We start from the raw sequence: 23,400 nt of genomic DNA, 5'->3' as shown, positions 1-23,400 counted from the left end.
ATTAGCTTCTTTTTCTCCACATGCTGAAACAGATCAAATAGAGTTTACTCTCACAGATGGAACTTGTAAATGTTAAGGTTAATTTGTTAATTGTGGATGAGATAGATATTATTGTGCAATGCTCTTCAATCAGAAAGCACATTGAATATTTTATCACTGTGATGAACTTTTCTCAAAACTTGTAAACAATAAGCAATGAAAAAATTAGAGAATATTATAAGGCAGTAAGAAATCCTATGTGCATAGTGTTGTTAAAGAGAAGAAAGTTTACCAATTAAAAGACATGAGTAGCTAGTTAGCAGAGAATAGCCACTCTAAATCAACTGGGTTACATAGCAGCAAGTTAAAATTTACAGAATCTCACATACTGTAGATCCACAAGGATAAGCAGCATATGCAGTTATGATGGTGTGGTAGCCATTTATATTTGAACAGAATGGTTTTGAAAATACAGGAGAGCTGACGTAATGTATAGTATATGAACAAAACTTTTCCTGAATTTTCTTCCTTTGCCACAAATCTGCAAGTTGCACCATTGCAGACAAAAGATGTTTAGATGTTTTATAGTACTGATGATGAAACGCTCCATCAGATGTCTCTTTTTGTAAAAGGATCTCCTGTTGAAAGTTTCATCAGATAGGGTGGGTTTTTTTTTTAATAATAACACTTTTGCATCACTTTGCACTGTATTACAGTGCATTTTAATTGTAGCTCTTGGTCTAATTATAGGAACATAATTTAAATTAGCCAGATATTTGGGGAAACATTACAATAGCCATTTATCATGAAGCTTGTACAATGAAAAGTAGCACTTTAAAACCACCAAAGGTACTACTCTTCTAGGGAGAAATCATTGATATGCAAAAATGAAGCAAGTTATTCCCTTTGGTCCTGTTCTCCATTCATTTCATCTCTCTCTGTTTCCAACAGGGTTAGTTCCTCTGGCACAACCCTATGGCATTTGAGACAATGATATAAAACCAGGTGCACCTTTTATGTTAATGCACGTTATGTGGCTAATCCTCAAAGATCCCTTTACTGGAAAAAGAAGTAACACTGCAGTAAGACTTCAACGGATAGCTTTGCTTTTTCTGTATTGCAGTGAAATATTTCCCTATAACATAACCTTGTTGAACACTCCAACGATGGCTTCTTATTTCAGTGGAACAATATGAAATATGAGGTTATCATTTTGTAATAACATAACCTGAACTGGTGTTACTATTGGCATTTTTTAAATTTTATTTGAAGAAAATAACATTGCATACAATCAAGTCGAACTTATACAACACATGACTTCTTAGTGAGCACACAAACGCAAGAAAGGTAAAACTAGAAAAACAAAAGTGAAAAGTGAAAAAAAAAATCAGATAGTTAAAAAAGGAAAGCAACAAACCAGAATCCAACCTCCACTTGAAAGAAAGAGAGGAGAACCAACAGCATGGGCAGCATAAGAAAAAAAATGTCCTTTTGTCCCTATGTAAATGCTAATTCTAAAATTGTATTGATTGAATCTTGCCATATTTAAAAAAAAGTTTTGAACAGATCGTCTAAATGCAAATTTGATTTTTTTCCAATTTCATGTAATACAGAAAAGCAATTTGCCACTGACTTATAAAAGGTTGCTTGGGATTCTTCCAGTTAAGCAAGATAAGTGTGTGTGCTAAGACTGTGGTATCAGCAATTACAATCAATTTGTCCAAATCCACTTTAAGCCCATCTGAGAGTACACCAAACACAGCTGTTAATTGGTTAGGAGTGATTGTGACCCCAGGGCTGTCTGATAAGCAGTCAAAGATTTTTGTTAAAATTATGTACATTTTGTACACCCCAATTCAGTTGTTTTGGACCTTTATTTTCATTTACATGTATTTGAAGTCACACTTCTTTTCTTCCTTATTGTGTGTTTGCTTCTAAAACAGATGCAGAAGATGATGACAAGGAATACAGCCCCACAAAAGGTACATATTAGGATTCAATTCCATTGCATGTTTCAGTTTTGTTTTAAAATGTAATATGCAGGTGTACACATTTTTTTTAATAAAAGCACATTTCTGATTGTAAACAATTTTAAATCTTGTCTTATTGGTAAATTATTTATTAACTTGCTCATTGCAAAGGTTTCACATCTCTTAAATTAAAATTAGTGGGTGCCGCAAGGGGTCACAGAAAGGTCTTGCAAGCCCTACTTGGTTAGGCTGTAGCATAACCCAGAAATACTTCCGAGCTACAGCTTCGGGACACTGGGATGTACTTACGGATATTACATAAAAGGAGCTGCCTGCCTCTATTCTGTGATCCATAGTTGGGAGAAGGAAGAGGACGAAGCTTACTGGGAGTAGCAGAAGAGGCAGGGAGAGGAAGAAGAGAATTGCAGAGTGTTTTATTATGGTGTGCTTTGGAACTGTGTTTGTGGTGTGAGAAACTCTTATAAGTAAGAGTTTCCCACAAGTAAAAACCTTTATTTACTGCAATTGTATACGAGCCTGTGTTGTGTAGGATGTTGGGGAGCTGTAACGCTCTCTGGTGGCCATTTATTTATTTATTTATATATATCTATATTTATTAGGGCTTCGAACTGATTAAAAATATAACTAATTAATCACATAAATATATGTAATTTATCGCCATTATTCACTTCTAACATTAAAAAATGTAATTATAAAATTAATGCATAAATTATTAAGTAAATGCATACTGAATCACAACATTAATGTAGAATCAACACAAAGGAGTTTAAAAAATGAATACCATTGGTTAAACTTAAACAATGACCTTAAACCTGAACTTTTAACAGATTACTACTTGAGCAAGTAGAACCTGAATTTGTTTGCCTTTCTGAAAGGCAAGTTGAAAAGAAAGCAATAAGAAAACAAAGCCAATGTATTAATTCTCAAATTGACATAACATATAAGACACAGACGTGCATTGTAGAAATAATGGTGTAGTGCCCCTGGGTCCTGACCTGAGAGAGACACCCTCCTCAGTTGGTCGAGACCTGTCTGAACAGGACAGGACAATCTGGAGAAGCTGATGTAAAAGCAGTTCTGTGATTACCATTTACAGACACAGCACTTAAAGTGCACTTTAGCAGCCAGGAGATGTGTCAGGGGTCCAGCTGGCTGAGTGCGTGTTCGTTAGTGACTCCCGAAGAGATGAGGGACAGTGGGCATATAAGCAGCTGGGAAATGCGTCCAAAGTACATACTAGGTTCTGTGTCTGCAAACGGCACTCTCTGAGCTGATTTTGTTGCTGTCCCCTGTCCCGTCCCTTCAGGCAGTTTAGCATGTCTAAGAGATTTAATGCTTTTTTTGGCTGATAGAATTGTGGTATGCTTTGGGATATTTTTGGGTAACAAAAAATATGCCACCATGGAAGAAAGGTTGGAAAACATTGCTATACTTAAACCTTTGCTCCTGGCACGATAAAAGAATATCTCAGAAGCTGCTGTCTCACTTAAAAACTGACACTGTGCATTACTTGGATGGTGTTACATATTGACATGTGGCATAAAGTTGTGAACCACATAATTCAAAATTTAATTTCACAAATTTTTTTAAGGTAGTATATAAATACAGTACTGGAAGTAATTCTTTAGATACACACTTAACTTTTTTGTATTATTGTTTCGTAACGTAAAAAAAAAAAAATTCATGAAAATGCTGCCCTGACCAAAGCACTTCCTTGGGGCATTTGCCTCATTGCTGGCCCTGGATGAATTATGTCTTGCCTCATTACACTGCATTTTGAGGTAGATCCATTCATACACATTTTAGCTATCCTTACTAGAATACACAGAACACTTAACATCTCACAAGAAGACTAAATTCCTTCTGAAAAAATAAGTTCAGTTGCCAGATAGCATTATAATCATGATGTTTAACAGTACATTTTTACTGTTTGGAGACTTAATGAGTCCTGTAGACTATATTTAGACAAATCTGAAGACTCAGTTGTTTCCTCCAAATAACTATGCAGTAATCAACCATCCCAATGCACATGCAGTTAATATATCCCATAGATATAACAGTCCCAAAAATATCTAACTTTATCAGATTTTGAAAAAAAACCCCAGCATTTTCATCATGCAGCTACAAGGTGGGTAAACCTGTAGAATAATGTGCTATGCTTAAATGTACTGGCAAACAGCAATTTACAACATGTTATAGTGAATGATATACAAATATCGTCTTATATGTTTACAGGCAGTTGCTGTAAATTAGTGGAACATTAACCACAAGGAACTTCTTGTACTTTGTCTCACCTTGGAAAAGAATGGTTCTTGCAAACTTCAGACACTTGCTTAGTAGTTACAGTATGCCCTTGATGCTTTTAATCCTGCAGTGTCATTCATTTCACTTTATTACTCTAGTTTCCTGTCACCCAATAATGAGCCTATTTTCAAAACACACATTATTCACCACTTGATCACTGGGAGCCATTTTTTTCCTGGATGTCATCTACTGTTACTCTGATATCTGCTCTTGGTTATACTAGAGTAATTCAGGGTCACCAGTTAGCCTCACTTTGCTTCTCCAAGTTGAGAGTCTAGAATCCCAGCAGGAAGTTCACAGAATTCATTTTCTTTTTATAAGAAACTGTTTTAAAACTGTGCTTACCATCCCAAAGCATATTGCAAAACAACAAGTACCGTTTAAAGCAGGAAAATTCTGTGGTTTTGCCTTTTGTCTCAATTGATGTCTTGAAACATTTTTGAAAAAATATACCTATTGTGACACTAGTAAAAAAAGAAAAAAAAAGTGTGATGTTTCTGGTTACCATGGAAAACTGCCACTTGTGTTGATGCAAATACTTTTGTTAAATAAAAAGTAATTAAAACTAGAGCTAGTTTAAGAATAAAAGTGATCTGTTTTTGTACATAAGAAGTACATTAACTCATCCTGGAACACTTAAGTAAAATGTTGAGGAATTTTTTTATGTCTCTATTTGATCTTAAAGCTTAAAATATCACCTACATTTCAAAGAAGCACATCCAAATCTCTAAAAACCTTTTTAGATGCTGACAAGTGTATTTGCTGTTGATTTATCAAACATAATCTAGTCATCCATAGAATTGACATGTATTCTGTAAACAATGAAATCCTTAGTGCTAAAACAGTCATCATAAAGACTTATACTTGTAATTTAAGTGTGATTCACTTAACTTAATTTTTAATACAAGGAAAGGCAAGAAATGCTTGGAACTGGTTTATATCAACTGCAGATAAACAGAGGAGCTAGTTGGCATTGGAAAATTGTTCAATAAGAGGAATACTACTACAATTGTAAATTTGTAATACATAGAATTATTTCCAAAATGTTCTGATCACACTAGACATAGTGATTTCTCCCTCAACCTAACTCCATTAGAGGACATTTGATTGTTGCCTTTTCAGTAATTATTGTTGAGAATACAATGGAATAATGGGATTTTTAATAACTTGTCAGTCTTCCAACCACTCATTGCTCTACCAGAGGAGGCACACCAGCTCATCAGCAATCACATCCTGACAACAAAGTAAGGCTGACTGTGCACATGGCAACTAAACTGCATTTCAATGGAAATTGACAAAGAAACATGTATGGCAAAGTTAAAAACTAATGTTGTTTATCTGTATATATAAAATTCAATGTGTGTATGTACGTATGTTCCAGTATCACTCTGAACGGCTGGAGCGATTTTAATGAAACTTGGTACACATGTTTCTCATTGGTCAACTAAAAATACTGTAGGGTGAAATCAACCCTAACCCACCCCCTTCTGGGTAGGGTGTGGGGTGATCTTGCGGTCTTGTATGCATGTTATCATCCAGTTGACACTCGGAACGACCACCAGAGGGCGAACTGGAGGTGACTGCCAGCATTCTTTTTGTTTGCTCACCACTGCGCCCGCCTGTTGCTTTTTAAATTAAATAGAGTTGGCCGGTTCCAAGCGTCAACTGGATGATAACATACATACAAGACTGCAAGACAAGCACATTAGTGAGTCTTCATTGTTTGTTAATTTATTTTTATTTTTAAAGTTGTGTTTTTTTAATTATATTTTTTCAAACAATTAAAAAAAAAACACTTTATTTTCCTCTTGGGCAGCGCCGGGTATTTCAGCTAGTTATACATATACATCTCTAACCCAAAAACAACATGCAGACCTGAACTTGAACACAGAAATTTAAAAACTTAAAGCAAAAGATAAATCTAATAAGAGACAGAAAGGACTAACACAAAGCATACTCATACAAAGAGAGATCCCTAAAATTCTAAACAAAGAAGAAAACAAAGCCATAAAATGTCAAAATCACAAATGTTACCAAAACACTAGAATAAAACATGCTGGTAGTCTCAAGAAAGTTGGTTGTTGCAAAGGAAAAATGTACTCAATACTTGAGCAATGGTCCTCTGAGCATCTCAGTTTAATTTCTCCTGCTCCCATCATGTGACCATTGCAAAACCAGTTCGACTTAGCAGTAGCCACATATAGGATGGTCTGAGGTAAATTACATCCAAAAGTGGCTAAGCCTATTTCTTGTCTCAAATACAAGTTTCAGTAAGGACTTGTCCATTCTACATAAAACTAAGTAGCAAGAATTTCAGCTAAAGATCTACTAGAAATCTGTATAGGGAGTTGAACCAGGAGTATAGGAAAGTACAAGTATTTAAAAGTAACTTGTTCTTATATTGTCCGAGTATTAAAATTAATATAAAATTGTCAGCTTCTCCATGTAACAATATTTTCTAATTAATAGTTCTAATATTAGCAGAAATAAAAAAAATCAATTTTTCCTGAAACAGAAACCCGACTGAACACGTCCTTTTCTTAGCCATAAACTTAGATAGAAACCACTTTTTCAGTTCTTCTGTAATTGATGTGTCCATTAAGAGGGATTGTGAAAGCAGCAGAGCCAAGAGTTATCGGATATAAAAGGTACGGATTAAGTAATTATAAAGGTGCTGTTTGATTATTTTTTTATATGGAATTTCTGCAATTATCTCAACATGCCCCCGTTTTTATAGACAATACTGTTTTCACTTGAGTATCCCAGCATTGAGTTTAAAGTAGGAATGGGCACTGGAGAAGGTGCTGGTACATTTTAGAGCACAAGCATACATCCAAATTAGTTTCATGTACACAAATGGAATATTTAAACTTTTCCTTGACAGTGGCGGTTTTATTGGTATGACCAGCTGGGAGGAGACCCCAGAGAAGACCCAGGACTTGCTGGGAATATTTTCTCTCCCAGGTGACCTGGGAATGCCTTGTGGTCCTAAGTGTGAGTTGGCAGGTGTGGCTGGGGAAAGGGACATATGGCCTCACTGGTAAGACTGATAAGTGGTGGAAAATGAATGAATGTTTAATGCATTTTTAATTCAGGAATCAAATCCAGATCTCAGGAGTTCTGTGAGAGCAGGTGTAATTCTGTTTATTAATTTTTACATTTATTTTTAAATATTACAATACAAGTTTCTAAAGAGAACAGTGGTCTGTTTAATAATTAGGAAGAAACATTATAAATACAGTAACACAATAAATTCATAGAAAACAAGTATAGCATATTCTAATATGCTGTGATTGGCAATACAATGATTGGAGATTATATATAAGTGTGACATGGAGCACATTAAGGGCATAACAAGGCCCTATGGCGAAAAAGAAACAAACATACTGGCAGGGACACCACATGGCAGTATGGAATGAAGAGTACTGGCAAGGAGCAATGTGCCATGTATGACCACTGTATGGCCTAAAAAGGGATAGAATTTGGAACATCAGGCAGATAGCAACTAGAGAAGAAATGGATAATGTTCCTTCAGGGTGTTCAGATATAGGCAACACAGCCAGAGCAAAGAATCTCTGACCCTCTTTATAAGGAGACTATGAGGCCATAGAAGGTTGGGAAAAAGCCACAAGAATTTCAGATCAAAGATGGCAGTGATAAAGTCACATGGTAATAGAGTAAGATATGGGTTACATTTTAAGAGGTGGGGACCAAGCAGTATAATATGGAGGTGTTTCTTTTTAATGATTTCAAGGGTTTTCAGGACACAGGGACTCAATGTTCTGCTAGAAAGAGCTTCATTTTGTTGCAAAAGTAGGGCTGATCCTGACCTGAACTTGTAGGAAGTGAGAAGTGTGGATACAGAAAAAGAGCAAGAGAAAGACTGAGAAATTAGGTACATTTAGGAGTGCTTTGTGGGGCTTAAAAGTAGGCAAGTGGGTAAGCCACCATACCAGAAAGATGGAAGTTCAAAAACCATAAGGGTACATCCAGACAGGCTGATGGTTTTGTTTTGTTTTTTTCTTATTTATGTTCTACTTGTTTACTATTTTTGTTTATTCCTTCCTTGTTTTCTCTAATAAAACTGCTGTCTTTGAATATTTTGGCCTCTTTGACATTACTTTGTGTAAGAGGGTTTTTACAATAGTGTTCCCAATTTATGATTATATTAAGAAAAAAATACTTAAAGACAAAATATTAAATATTTATTAAATGTTTTTGTTTAACAGGTCGCAAGCCTCAAACAAAGAAGGGACAGACAAGAGAGAAGTCAAATGTTTGTAAGTGTTCATAAGTTTTATTTTCAGTTACTGTAATGTCAGCAGTAATTTTGATGTTCTTGTTTTTAAAATATAACATTATGCATAAATTCCTTAAGGTTAAAAACGTATTCCCAAATAGTATTTAAGTATATGCAACTGAGTTGTTTTTCTGTCATGTAAAGATGCAATCAAAAGATTATTATAGAGATGTTTTAAATTCAGCATATCTATGACAATTTATTGTTTTCTATGGTGAAACATATTTCCTCAGTTTATTCAAGTATTTTTTTCTGTTTCCATTTAAATTTTTTAATTTGAATGTTGTTTTGTATACTATATGTAAGCACTTCACTTTGCTGACATCCTTTATATTACTGCCATTTGTTTTCGAGGAAAAATCTATTTATCTGCAAACAATTACAATCATCAGCATCTAACTCTACCCTAATGCTAGTCACATCAGGGTTCTAACTTTAGCCAAGAATTATTGCAAATAAAAATGTGAACAAGATAATGGTCTCATGTTCTGTGTGTATCTACAACAAAATAGATTAATTAATAGAAAAGTCTAACCATAATTTAAGGTACATCAACTTTGTATTCAATGCAAATATGTTGTAAATGTGGATGCAAGAAGATAGCTAGGAACAATGTGGACCATATGATGTTATCTTTAAGCATTTGCGTCTGCATAAGGTTTAATTTAAAAAGTAAAAAATTAAAGTTCCTTTTGCAGTTTTGATTAGCTTAAAACTAATGTCTCAGATTTTAAAGACATCAGATATACTGTAAATTGCAGAGGTCCAAAACACAGGGTTAACAGCTTAGTAAAATCATGAGAAATTGAATACTTTCACAGGTTACAGTATACCATACTTACTTCAGAAGATGTCGGAATTCACTGCTGATTTTTTTTTTTACCAAAGTCAATTAAAAAATGTGTTATAGACCAAATAAAATCATAAGTAACCCTAACATTGAAAATTAGATTTCAAACCTCAAGGCATATCTGAGAAATACATTTCATAGGAAAATATTCTGAAAAAATAAGTGTGCCTGGCAACTGCACATTACTTGAATTTTTTATGTTGAAGTAAAAGTAGCATTATTTCTTCTCACTTGATTTCAGTGTCCTAAAATCCCTACTTAGATATGGCTTTACTGAACTATTTGTTGATTTGCTAAGTTGTAAAAAAGACAGTAGTAATATGCAAATTACATAAATATTATCAAGTAACACTATTTATTTTGCATTACCAGCTACCAAGCCCTCTTTCGGGAAAGCTTCTGGTTCAGAGAACGATAACGGTGATACACTTTATAGCGGTGAGTTATCTTAATGTATTTCATTAGAAAACATTTGGGAGTTATTATTTCATTACTGTTAAAAACAATGCAGTTATTCTGTACATGCTTCTTCTACGGTGACCCTGAAGTGCAATGCACAAAATCAACTTAGATTATGCAAAAACAAATCAGGAAACACAAACACAAATCAGAAAATGCAAAAACAAACTGAAAACACAAAAAAAATGAATATGCAAAAACAAATAAGATAAAGAAAAAGCAAATTAAATACACAAAAGAAAATCAAAATGTGCAAAAACAAATTGGAAACGGACCAAAAACGGTCCATGTACTTTTTGGTATTTAAAATTTCATTTGTGTTCCCCCTTGTAACCATTGTAGCCGCCGGAGTGTAAGGCAAGCACGGGTAAAACACATACTGAAAGAAATCACTCAGTCCAAAAGTTAGTTTTAAAAATATTTATTGAAAATTCAAAGCAAATAATCCACACAAGAATAAAGAAAAAAGTTGTTGCACACGAAGAATAAAATGCAAAAAAAAAAAGGAAAAAAATTATCTTCTCTAAACTTAGCTTTTCTTGTAAAACTTTAGTTGTTTCAATACTTAAAGATTCTTAGCTTCTTCTTCTGTACGCTTTAAACGCACGGCACAGCACTTTCGATTAAGTGCTTTGTCTTACATGTTTCTTAGCACACAAAACATGCATACAAGGTACACAAGGCTCAAAAGGCACAAGAGGCACGGTTTAAAACTATGTGCCTTCTACACCTTACACATGACAAGAGTGATCACAAATGGAGAATAATGTTTAGTCGGAGAAGCTAGAAATAGCTAGAATATACCAATTCAATTCAATGTATGGGGTTTATAGGAACCTCCCATAGATTATGCACTATCCATCCATCCATCCATTTTCCAACCCGCTGAATCCGAAAACAGGATCACGGGGGTCTGCTGGAGCCAATCCCAGCCAACACAGGGCACAAGGCAGGAACCAATCCCGGGCAGGGTGCCAACCCACCGCAGGACACACACAAACACACCCACACACCAAGCACACACTAGGGCCAATTTAGAATCGCCAATCCACCTAACCTGCATGTCTTTGGACTGTGGGAGGAAACCGGAGTGCCCGGAGGAAACCCACGCAGACACGGGGAGAACATGCAAACTCCACGCAGGGAGGACCCGGGAAGCGAACCCAGGTCCCCAGATCTCCCAACTGCGAGGCAGCAGCGCTACCCACTGCGCCACCGTGCCGCCCGATTATGCACTATCATTTAGTAAAACATTTATGAATCTTATGTAACTAGGAAATGGCTCTTACACCCCGTTAATCATGTGGTTGTTTTATAGACGGCTTCTTCAGTTATTTCCACTTCTTCAGTCAGTGCACATCCACCGGTGGGCACTATAGTATTGTCATTACTGTGTGTTATTTATGGATGAAATATAAAACTATTTTAATTTGTGGAGTCTCTCATAAAAGTTTGTTGTAAGAGCACTTTTGATAATTTCAGTCCCAGATTCAGTGCGATACAGGTACTTTGCTCTATACTTTGTTATATTTCACTTTCAGTATTTGATATCACCATATTTAGAAAGTAAGTATGAAAAGAGACAATCACTCCTTTTAGTGTATGACAATTTTATGTTAAATCCCAAAGTATTTAATGTCTGTCTTCATATTTTAGTCTGGTCAGTCTTTGAAATGTTACCACAAATGCCAGCAAAGCTAGAGGTTAAATAGAAAAGAAAAAAAAGAAGTGAGGCAGCAGTACTTCAAGAATCAATTACTGGGTCTTAAGAGGTGGTGTGATGAATGTCTCTTGTCTATTTAGCTGTTTTTTAATGATTATAAATAAAACTTTTGCGTACATGCCAGAGATCCATTTAAGTATTATGCACACAACTTTGTCAGTCCTGTACTGATCGTTAGAAAACCATAACATAATGCTGATAGTGTGACGGAAAGCAAATATTCATCTGAGTGTGAGTGTTGCAGGACATACAAAACCAACCAAAAGCAATCGTCTGTGACACATGCGACAATTGATCTATTTTAACGTGATTTGTTAGTTGGCTGATTTTAGACCAAACTATTATATCTGAGGCATCAAATTTGTGCTGCTATGCTTGCAGTATCATGCAAGCTTTCTGCTGGACATAAACCCATTTACTGGTGAAAGCCACAGTCGGCTCTGCCACTGCTTTAGTAGAGATTGCTCAAAGTTATGCAAATGTTATCTTTTCTGATAAAGTATATAAAATACCTAAAAACGATAAGAGATCTCTTACTTTTCAACCTTCTCACTTTTAACACACCACTCATTGAAAAACTGGAATTGGTGTACTGTAGATAGATAGATAGATAGATAGATAGATAGATAGATAGATAGATAGATAGATAGATAGATAGATAGATAGATAGATAGATAGATAGATAGATAGATAGATAGATAGATCTTTCCCAAGGGGAAATTTTGCTTTTTACAGAAGCTCATTAAATAGATAAATACATAAATAGGTACATACTCTAAGTAGGTAAGTATTTAAATAATAAATATACACACATACTTTGGACACACACCGGATTACTATAAACCAAAAGAAGTAAAAAGAGTGAGGCATTTTACAGATGTATTGCTGTTGGTATAAAGGAGCCCCAGTAACGTTTCTTATAGAGTTTCAGGTGTTGTAGACATTAGGCAGCCTTCAGGTCTTTTTCGTGACTCCATCCAAGTTCGCAGCCCATTTGAAGTGCAGGCATGACAAGCAAGTGCCTGGGTTTGCTTGCATTGCAGTCAGTCAGTAAATTTATATCCATTTAAAATCCATTTATCCGATATCTAATAGTAACTATTAAGGACAAGCCTGAAGCTAGATCATTTTGAATTTTAAATAAGATTAGTAAGTAGTAAATCAGTTCAGAAAAAAAAAACTAATAACAGTGAGAAATATGGAGCTTCTGTAAAAAGGCTGCTGCTTGTACAATGTCCGGAAGTGAGAAACAATGTAGTAAAGTTATTACTTTTTAACTGTAGTTTTTTTTTAGAGTTTGAAGTGAAGAATATTGTGGCCCTGAAGTGCAATGTGCAAAAACAAATTAAATCGTGCAAAAACAAATCAGAAAACACAAAAACAAATTGGAAACACAAACCAGAAAAAGCAGAAATAAACTGAATACGCAAAAACAAATCAGAAAATGCAAAAACAAACTGGAAACGCAACTACAAATCACAATATGCAAAACAAATGAGAAAATGCCAAAAAAATTGAATACGCAAAAACAAATTGGAAACAACAAATGCAAATGGAGCAGCAGGCAAACAAAACAACGACTGCACATACAAACTGAGGAGCATGAAAACAAAAAGAGCAATGTATAACTCAAATCAGTGATAAAACAGTGAGAGCTAAACATACAGTATCTATCTATCTATCTGTAGGACCTTCTGTTAAAGCATTTATTATTATTATTATTATTATTATTATTATTATTATTGGTGCACTAAGGACTTCTCTGATTGTTGAAGACATGTATTGAATCAAATGTAAATTTCATAATAATTCTTCATTATATCAAGTAGTTTATACTCACAAATGAGATGAGAAACGCTGTTATTATGGAAAACAGAAGACACACATGTATTTTAAGAAATACATATAATTTTTTTGGCAGAAAAGGAAAAGGTAAAACCCTGGGGTTTGGGTGTAGATGATGTCACTAGATAAGAAAAAAAGAAACAAGAATGGCATAGAACAACACAATTCAGTTTATCTATACTAATAAAAGGCAAAGCCCTCACTCACTCACTCACTCACTCACTCACTCACTCACTCACTCACTCACTCACTCACTCACTCACTCACTCACTCACTCATCACTAATTCTCCAACTTCCCGTGTAAGTGGAAGGCTGAAATTTGGCAGGCTCATTCCTTACAGAGTACTTACAAAAGTTAGGCAGGTTTCATTTCGAAATTCAAAGCGTAACGGTCATAACTGGAACCTCTTTTTTGTCCTTATACTGTAATGGACTGCAGCTCGCTGGCCGTGGGAGGCGGGGTTGCGTATCGCATCATCACGCCTCCCATGTAATCACGTGAACTGACCTTGAACGCAGTACGTAGAAAACAAGGAAGAGCCCCAAAGAGCGCTGAAGAAAACATTCATTACACTAAAGACTGCTTCACAAAAAAACAGCAGAGCGCCTTATATGAGCAGGCAGTCAGCTAAAGAAGGGAATAAATAAATAACTATAATCGTAATAAACAAACAAAAAGGCTGTGTAAAGGCAGCTTCACAAAAAAACAGATCCTTAACAAATTGTTATTGGTATATTTTTCCCTCAATTTAAAAAGGTTTTCTTTTCTTCTTAATTAAAATTTAAAAGCAATACTTCACCGCTGCGAAGCCCGGGAATTTGGCTATATGCAGTGAGTGTGCACGCCTGATGAGCCCAGAATTAGGGCGAAACACGTGTCGCGTACTCTTTGCATTATTTGACAGTAAACTATTTTGAACCATTCTATGATCTGCTTCTCACAACTGAAGGCACCGTGGCTGATGTTAGCTGACTTGCTGGCCAACCATAAGCGTTACCTGGTAGGTAACCACCCATCCAATCAGATTGTGATTCTTCTTGATTAAAATTTAAAAGCAATACTTCACTGCTGCGAAGCCCGGGAATTTGGCTATATGCAGTGAGTGTGTACGCCTGATGAGCCAAGAATTAGGGCGAAACACGTGTCGCGTACTCTTTGCATTATTTGACAGTAAACTATTTTCAACCATTCTATGATCTGCTTCTCACAACTGAAGGCACCGTGGCTGATGTTAGCTGACTTGCTGGCCAACCATAAGCGTTACCTGGTAGGTAACCACCCATCCATATTACTAAACGAGAATGGTAAACCTGATATGGACGCATGGACATGCTCGTGGACGCAAAAGACATAGTGCGCAAGCGCCACACAAAGCCCCCCCCCATAGTGAAAAGGGAGAGACTATGCACGTGCGCAGGCACCACAAACCCCCCCCCCCCCCCCCCCCCCCCCACCAGAGCAAAACGGGAGAAACTACAAACCGTCAGAGTAGGAAACAAAGTAAAACGTCATAAAGAGGATAAAGAACAGGGCCAAACACATGAAGAGCAAGTTACAGAACAAAGCCCCCCTCCCCAGAGTACAACGAGAGAGACTACGAACCGTCTGACATGCCGCAAGTGGGATAAAGCGAGGTCAGAAATACAACACAGAGTAGGAAACAAAGTAAAACTTCATAAAGGGATTAAAGAACAGGGACGAACACATGGAGAGCGGGTTACAGATGATGAAAACTGGAATGCAACAGCTACAAAAAAACCTAGGCACGAAACACATGCACACCGAGATACAGAATATAAAGGCAGAAACAACGACAGTTAAATGTCCACACCACACAGCGGAGGCGGACCCTGAAGGTTCAGGCGCCTACATCGGGCGTCACAACGCGCAGTGAAGTACAAAAGGCAAAGGCGCCTACACAGCATGGTAAGAACCGACATAATACGGAAGGCGCAGGCGTCGCTGCCATATTGTGAGTGGCACTAATGCGTAGATCTAATGAACGTGGACTCCTACAATGCGCGTCTCAAACTGCATAAGCAAAGCAGGCACGGGTTCAACACGACACAGCTCGAGTGACCGAGATACAAACACACGCCTGCCTGGATGTAATTAATGAACGCAAGTACCTACAACGTGCGTCTGAAATGACGTAAACCAGGCATAGACTCCTCGAAAAAGAAAGAGCTCGACTAAACGATATACGAAGTGAAACGGGAAACACTACAGAGTCCGCAGTGCTCCACATTGCACCGCATAATAGTTTGGAAAGAGCTTCGTATTAACAGTGGAGAGACCCACAGTGACATGGGCGAACGATCCGTATTAAACATACGTCATCCTCACACGTCCAAACTATACGGCATAGGTGAATCACATTACAGTGATGCATTATTAACAGTACGATAAACATCACAGTATCGCAAACAAATGAAAATTATTACTCGAAAAAGGGAAAATATAATCACCACGGACCAGGTGTCATTATAACAAAAGCAGAATACAGCGAGGTCACAAATGAAAGACAGAGTAGAAAGCAAAGTAAAACATCATAAACAGGTTAAATGAGTGGGCCAAACACATGGACAGCAGGTTACAGATAATGAAGACCGGAATTCAAAAGCTTCAAAAACAAGAGCTCGACTGACCGAAATACAAACTGAAATGGGAAACACTACGGGGTTCGCAGTACTCCACTATGCACCGCATAATGGTACGGACGGGGCTCCGTATTAACAGTGGAGAGCCCCAGAGTGACACGGACGAGCGCTCCGTATTAAACGTGCGTCATCCTCACATGTGGCTGCCCAGCGGGCACGGGTTCAAAACGCCAGGGGGTAGGCAAGCGAAGCCCCCTTGTACAATCAGATTGTGATTCAGACTACGAATGCCGTGAATGTAATTACCCCGATCTACATGCTGTCAAATAAACGAACCACACGCCGTGGCACAATGTTAGGGGCTTCGCCTCTAGTGCTGACGTCCGAGGTTCGATTCCTGTTAGGGAGTGCAGTGAGTGTGTACGCCTGATGAGCCATGAATTAGGGCGAAACACGTGTCGCGTACTCTTTGCATTATTTGACAGTGAACTATTTTCAACCATTCTATGATCTGCTTCTCACAACTGAAAGCACCGTGGCTGATGTTAGCTGACTTGCTGGCCAACCATAAGCATTACCTGGTAGGTAACCACCCATACAATCAGATTGTGATTCAGACTACAAATGCCGTGAATATGTAGATATATACATATCTACATATACACATATCTACATATACATATATATACATACATATACACATCCACATATACATATATATACATATACAAATTTACATATGCACATATATATATAAATATAGACATACATATATACATACATACATACATTCATATATATCGGTTCACGAACATCTCGGTACACGTACAACTCGGTTTACGACCAAAAAGTTCACCAAACTTTTGCCTCGGTTCACGACCACACACTCGGTATACGAACAAGCCAGGTTCCCTTTCGGTTTGTTCATGTTCAGTCTATCCCTGTGCATTTCCTGTGCAGCGAGCAAGAGAGAGAGCGAGAGAGCGTGACACACACACACACACACACACACACACACACAGAGGCAGCCCGAGAGACAGAGGCACACACACAGGCAGCGTGAGGCAGAGAGCCGCTCACACACACAGGACCGCTCTAGAGAGACACACTGTGAGCTGCGAAGCTGATCGCACCCCCAGAGAATACAGACGCCCCTGGGAAAACCCCTAAGAAACATGGACAGACTACCTTCACATTCCTCCTTTCCCTTCTGGCCGGCTCTGTCGCGTAATATGCCTCTCGCACGGTGCTCCGCCTTCTTAAAAAGCCTGCACGGGCTTCTTTCAGTTTGTTAAATTGGTTGCTTGCTACTCCTTCTTTCTCTCTCAGACAAACTCTGCTCCTGGCGGAGCTGTCATCTCTGACTTGTCATGGAGCACGATTAAACTGTTGAAAAGAGACAAATGTTTGTTTGCAGTGCATTGAATAAAGCTCCTTTTTTCTACAACCTCCTGCGTCTCTGTGCAAATCTGTGACCCAAGCTTGACAACACACACAGGTGCTCCAGGCTCGCAAAAGAGAGACACACGCACACACAGGCGGGGGAGAGAGAGGCGCGCGCACACACACAGGAGCTCCAGGCTTGCAAAAGAGAGACGCACACACACACAGGCGGGGGAGAGAGAGGCACACACAGGAGCGCACACACGAGCTTGCTAGAGAGACACACACAGGCGCTCCAGGCTCGCAAAAGAGAGACGCACGTACACACACACACAGGCGGGGGAGAGAGCGAGCGAGGGACGCATAAGGTAGAGAAGGCTTGTTTTTGTTTTCAGTTCAATTTACAGTGATCGGTTCGTAGCCTGCATTGTTGCAATGTTACTTTTCTTGGTGGTTTATTAAATTACAGATTTTTCAAATGTTCATTTTTTTCCCTGTGCTTAAAACTCATTAAAAAAAGTGTTTTTAGCGAGAGCGGTTCCTAGCACTATAGCGCGAACTATTGCAGTGTTAGTTTTCTCTGTTGTTGAAGGTTTTCTCAGTGTTATTCAATGTTTTTACATTGAGTTTACCATTACACTGTGCATTCTATGGTATAATTAACTAAAGTTGTGCTTAAAAACTAAAAAATATATATATTTACATACAGTTCATATGGTCTGGAACGGATTAATTGTATTTACATACAATCCTATGGGAGAAATTGCACGACCAACTCGGTTTACGACCAGAGTTTTGGAACGATATGTATGTCTATATTTATATATATATGTGCATATGTATATATATGTATATATATATATATATATATATATATATATATATGTAGATATGTAAATTTGTATATGTATATATATGTATATGTATATATATGTTTACATAACCTCTTTAACACACTACTTCTCCGCTGCGAAGCGCGGGTATTTTGCTAGCTATAATATAGTTTAGTTCCCATTTTCTGGAAAGTTGTACAAGTTTACAAAAAAGTAAAACCCATATGTACATTATTGAACACAAAGCCAATATGCAATTTTTTTATAGGGAAATATATTTGTAACACATTATTAAAACTAATTATTAAATGTTCACTAATTCAAATATTAAAGAAATACTCCAAAAATATTTTGTATATATTACAAAAATGTTCAATCTCGTTTACTTGCAGACTAGAGAGAACAAAGTTTCTGATATAGTATGAGTCAATGGTGAACAACACTCGTCAACAGCAAATGACATCAAAAAGTCCATAAAAAATTTCACTTCACTTGTGTCAAATAATATACTATATAATAGTGTCATCCAGTCAAAAGCTGACAATATCCCAAACACATGTACAGTATTTGTATTCAAATATTGGTAAATAAATAACTTCTAGAAAATGCTTTCATGAAAGAAAACAGAACACACTCACATTTGAATTGAGAACCTGCCTCCTTGCCTCATTGATTGGTCAGGAATTGTTATATTGTTTAAGGTCCTATGGTGACCCTGTTTTCCCCTTTTATACTCATTTTATTGTGTAGACCTTAATAAACTGTCTAAAATTCCATACACTTATCACTCTGTGATCAAGTACTTTAGCACTTCTTCCTGTGTTCCCTTCTACATCTTCAACCTCAGGAAATTAGACAGAATAAAGAAACAGGTGGGAGTTAAGTTACATATTTAATTCTATACTATTGATAAAATGCCCATAAATACAGTATTTAGGAAGCAGAATATTATGTGAATATTTGCAAACCCAACCCTTACAGCCTAAGCAGAACTTTTTCTTACGTCCATTGGCAGCTCTCAGCTTATCTCCATTCTAGCTTGCTTTGCTACCACATGGCCTTTGAATGGAGTAATGAAACAGGCCATTTGCATGTATCAATATGGCTGCCGAGAAGGAGTTGTCTTAATCATGGTCTTCTCTTCATGGCCAATGGTGAGAGAGAGGTGAAGTCAAGGTGACCAACTTTATACCATTCATACCACAAAACACAAGCCAATGAGGCATCGTAGTACAGAATTTCCTCCAATTCAAAACCAATCATAAACAGCCATAGTTTATCTGTCCTTTCCAGTTACAAATGAAAGCACTCTGGTACAAATTGTTCCCGTTGCTTTGTTTAGTCAGTTTATGGCCTTCCTGCAGTGGATGGCTTATAGGCTCCAAGTCCAACACAATCACCCTTGCCAAGCTGGTCTAATACTCCACCCCCACCTGCCATAAATTTCACATCCTGAGTCAGTTCTAAAGACTGGGGGGTTAGTTAGGCAAACATCAAAGTTCTGCTGTTCTCATCAATGAAGTAAAACTTGCCTCCTGAAACACTAATATTACATTTCCTTATCTATCTTCTAAATAAAGACATACAAAATATTTATCAACATATATGCTAGAAATCACTTCACCACAGGAGTCTAGCCATGTAACAGTTTATTTTACGAGCTTCACTTCATGTGGTAACAACAAATTGAGTGTACTGAGAGATATGTAAAATTAATGATTAAAAGTTAAAGACAAGTGAGTGAAAACCTTATAAGTTAGAGAATATGCCTTGTACTTGTTCATAGGCAGATGCTTCAACAAGCAGAAGGTCAAATCACCCTTGCAGTTTCATAGACTACAACAAATATTGCATCTGTCCTTCCTGATGACATACTTGACATCATTCATTTAGAATGAACACAGTATCAGAAAACAAGTTGCATGGTCCATGTGCCATTGGGAAAGGTTAAGGAAGTTCTTACCACATTCTTAATATATCATCAATCTAAATTTTACATCTTGCATGATAACTTTTCTAATCTAATATGTAAATACTGTCTCTGTATTTTAACTTTATGCTCTTATTGTTGCTTACAAGGAATTGTTTTCCTAAATTGTTCTTATTGTGGTGTTTCAGAATTTTTTTAATTGCTATGTATAATTGTTTCTGTATTTTGTAACAGGATTACATTCTCTGACAGCAACCCACTATGAGTTACTATTTTTTCGAGTTTCATATTTAAGTACATAATTCCTTTGTAAGGACCATGAAAACCAGGCACCCTTCTAGCCACATTATAATGTTCTTTTATCCAAGAAGGTGCTAGTAAAGTGTTCATTCAGTTTGCACCTACTTTAAATAAATGCATGTTCTTCTGTTTTCTTAATTTTAAAGAGGATGAAGATGAAAGCTCTTCAGAGGTTTCACAAGATCACCGATCAAAAAAAGGTGATAACTGTTTTTTTTTTCTTTCTTTTTGACAGTTTGGGTACTTATAATGCAGGTGTGCCTTAAATTAACAGTTATAATAATAATAATTCATTACATTTATATAGCGCTTTTCTCAGTACTCAAAGCGCTATCCACACAGGGAGGAACCGGGAAGCGAACCCACAATCTTCCACAGTCTCCTTACTGCAAAGCAGCAGCACTACCACTGCGCCACCTGTGAAATTTCCCTTCCATTAGTGATACATTTATCGTATTTATTCCTATGTGAAAGTGCAACAAATTCTTTAAGTTTTAATGTACAGAATGAATTTGATAAGATTTGTGATTCACAGTTACTTTAAAATAAATTGACTTATATATTACAATTTCAATAGTGCATCACTGTACTTTGAATATTAACAGTATTGGTCATTTTTAACACTTTTATTTCCAGTGGCAATAAGGATTTTATTGATTTCAAAAATAAAAAATTTAAAACCAAAGGCTTACTTCAATAAAAGGCATTGAAAAGTGCTTTGTTGCTTGCATTAGTTACTGTAGGTGTGAAGTCATAAAACTTTGTTCTGTAAAGATGGAACTACCCAACAAATAAATCAAAACCAATACTGTTTATAAATATAATAGATAGATAGATAGATAGATAGATAGATAGATAGATAGATAGATAGATAGATAGATAGATAGATAGATAGATGTTTTCATAAACATACATATGAACCACAAAAATTTAACATGTTCCTGAAACCAGAACTTGTACTGCTTTGAAGTGGTTGTAACTTGTAAGTTTGCATGCTACAGATATAAAAAAAATAGTTTTGTCTTCACACTTCAACTTACCCTTTTAGTTTTCTTTTCTTTAGGATTCCTTTTATCCTTATCTGTAAAGATAATTTCTTAGTAAAAAGTTATATTCGTCAGTAGTATTTCATCCATCCACCCATTATCCAACCCGCTATATCCTAACTACAGGGTCACAGGGGTCTGCCAGAGCCAATCCCAGCCAACACAGGAAACAAACCCTGGGCAGGGCGCACACACACACACACTAAGCACACACTAGGGACAATTTAGAATCGCCAATGCACCTAACCTGCATGTCTTTGGACTGTGGGAGGAAACTGCAGCGGCCGGAGGAAACCCACGCAGACACGGGAAGAACATGCAAACTCCACGCAGGGAGGACCTGGGAAGCGAACCCGGGTCTCCTAACTGTGAGGCAGCAGCGCTACCACTGTGCCACCGTGCCGCCCCAGTAGTATTTCATTCCTGTTTTAACTATCTTTTTTATGTATATTGGTTTTATATGATGCTTTGGATTTTTCATATAATATTTGCTGACAAAAATATACACGTTTATGTTCCTTCCTTATATTTTCAGGTGTGATTTCTTGGCTTTTGAGAAATATGAACTCACTCCTCGGATTTCAACATGTGGAAGGTACTCTATAGCTTTCCTTTCTTTTTTTCCAGAATGGCCCTAATAAAGTACAGAAAAGTAATTCTTACATATCTTTAAATTTAACTTTGCTAGTATGTAGAAATTGCTTTTAAATGATTAATGAAGTAAAAAAAGAATTTTAATAAAACCTTTCTATTTGACATTTATTGGCTCTAGAAATTGAACTAGAATGAGCAGGTTTGCTGATAGATAAATTTATATCAAGTAGAACTAAATTGAAATTCTTTATTGTAAGGCTGTTTAAGTTCATTGAAAATGCAGTAGGAATTACAACAGTTTAACTGTTGATGTGTAAAGTCATAAATTGCTTGCCCTTTTACCTTACAGAACCTTTTCAGAATGTACACTGTGATAGTAAAATTGCAAGGTTTTTTAATCCTAAGATAATTAATTCTATGGCAGTAGATTGATCCGTTAGTTACAGTATAGGATTTGCAAACATTGCAGTGATTCTACTAATATTATGATACTGGTAACTTTGTTAATTTTTATTTTAAATAATAATATTTTCTTTGAGCTTTTGTATTCTTCTTTTGTGTTTTGAACTTTCAGTTTCACGTTTGCTGTGTAGATGCATTTTTTTGGATCATTTATTTTTACTTTATCATTATTGTTTTTTTGTTTAGCACAAAACTGTCCTGTTTTTAGTGGGCACCTCCATTTTGTTCTCCCTTTGTCAAAACACGGTAGGTGCATAGTACCGGAAGTCGCATTATGTGATATCATCACATCAACCATATAAACTACATGTCAACATCATGAGACAATGGCTGTTCAAGTATGTGGATACTTTGCTAAAACCACTCAAGAGTGCTTTTTCTTTTAGTTACTGGTGTTTTGGCCTGCTTGCTTTAGATTCTTGACCATTATTTTTGATCATGTTTTGGGCTTTATCGCACATCATGTTGGCTTTCAGATAATGACCCTCACTATTATTTAGGATTCTATCTTTTGGTCCAGTTTTATTTTGCTCTTGTGACCTGCAATTTCCATTTAGCAGACAGAGCAAATAATATTTTATAGGTTTTATTATTTACATTAAGGTGGAAAAAATAATATTTTAACATATTGCATTCATGTTGGAACTTATAGAAATTGAATATCCTTTTGTACTGAGTGTATTTGTAGCATGATGAGCGCACAGAGCATAGTGATTGCAGCACTGACAGTAATGCTGATGGCAGACCTTCTTCATTACTGCAGGGATTATTTGTTGCTGCTGTGGGTTTTCCTTTTAAT

At 36.6% G+C, this 23,400-nt stretch overlaps 1 protein-coding gene across 1 annotated transcript in view; it reads left to right on the top strand.

Annotated features, from left to right (window-relative positions):
* Window positions 1-23,400, top strand: part of LOC114669627 (butyrophilin subfamily 1 member A1-like) — a 58,830-nt gene that overhangs the window by 27,675 nt on the left and 7,755 nt on the right. The window contains exons 7-11 of the mRNA XM_028825806.2: window positions 1,923-1,961; window positions 8,504-8,554; window positions 9,797-9,862; window positions 20,646-20,699; window positions 22,081-22,140. Of these exons, the coding sequence (XP_028681639.1) occupies window positions 1,923-1,961; window positions 8,504-8,554; window positions 9,797-9,862; window positions 20,646-20,699; window positions 22,081-22,140 (270 nt within the window). The remainder of the gene's footprint in view (window positions 1-1,922; window positions 1,962-8,503; window positions 8,555-9,796; window positions 9,863-20,645; window positions 20,700-22,080; window positions 22,141-23,400) is intronic.

Source organism: Erpetoichthys calabaricus, chromosome 2 (assembly GCF_900747795.2).
Source record: "Erpetoichthys calabaricus chromosome 2, fErpCal1.3, whole genome shotgun sequence".
NCBI lineage: Eukaryota > Metazoa > Chordata > Cladistia > Polypteriformes > Polypteridae > Erpetoichthys > Erpetoichthys calabaricus.
Note: the sequence above shows the minus strand (reverse complement) of the source record. Positions and strands in the feature narration are given on the sequence as shown.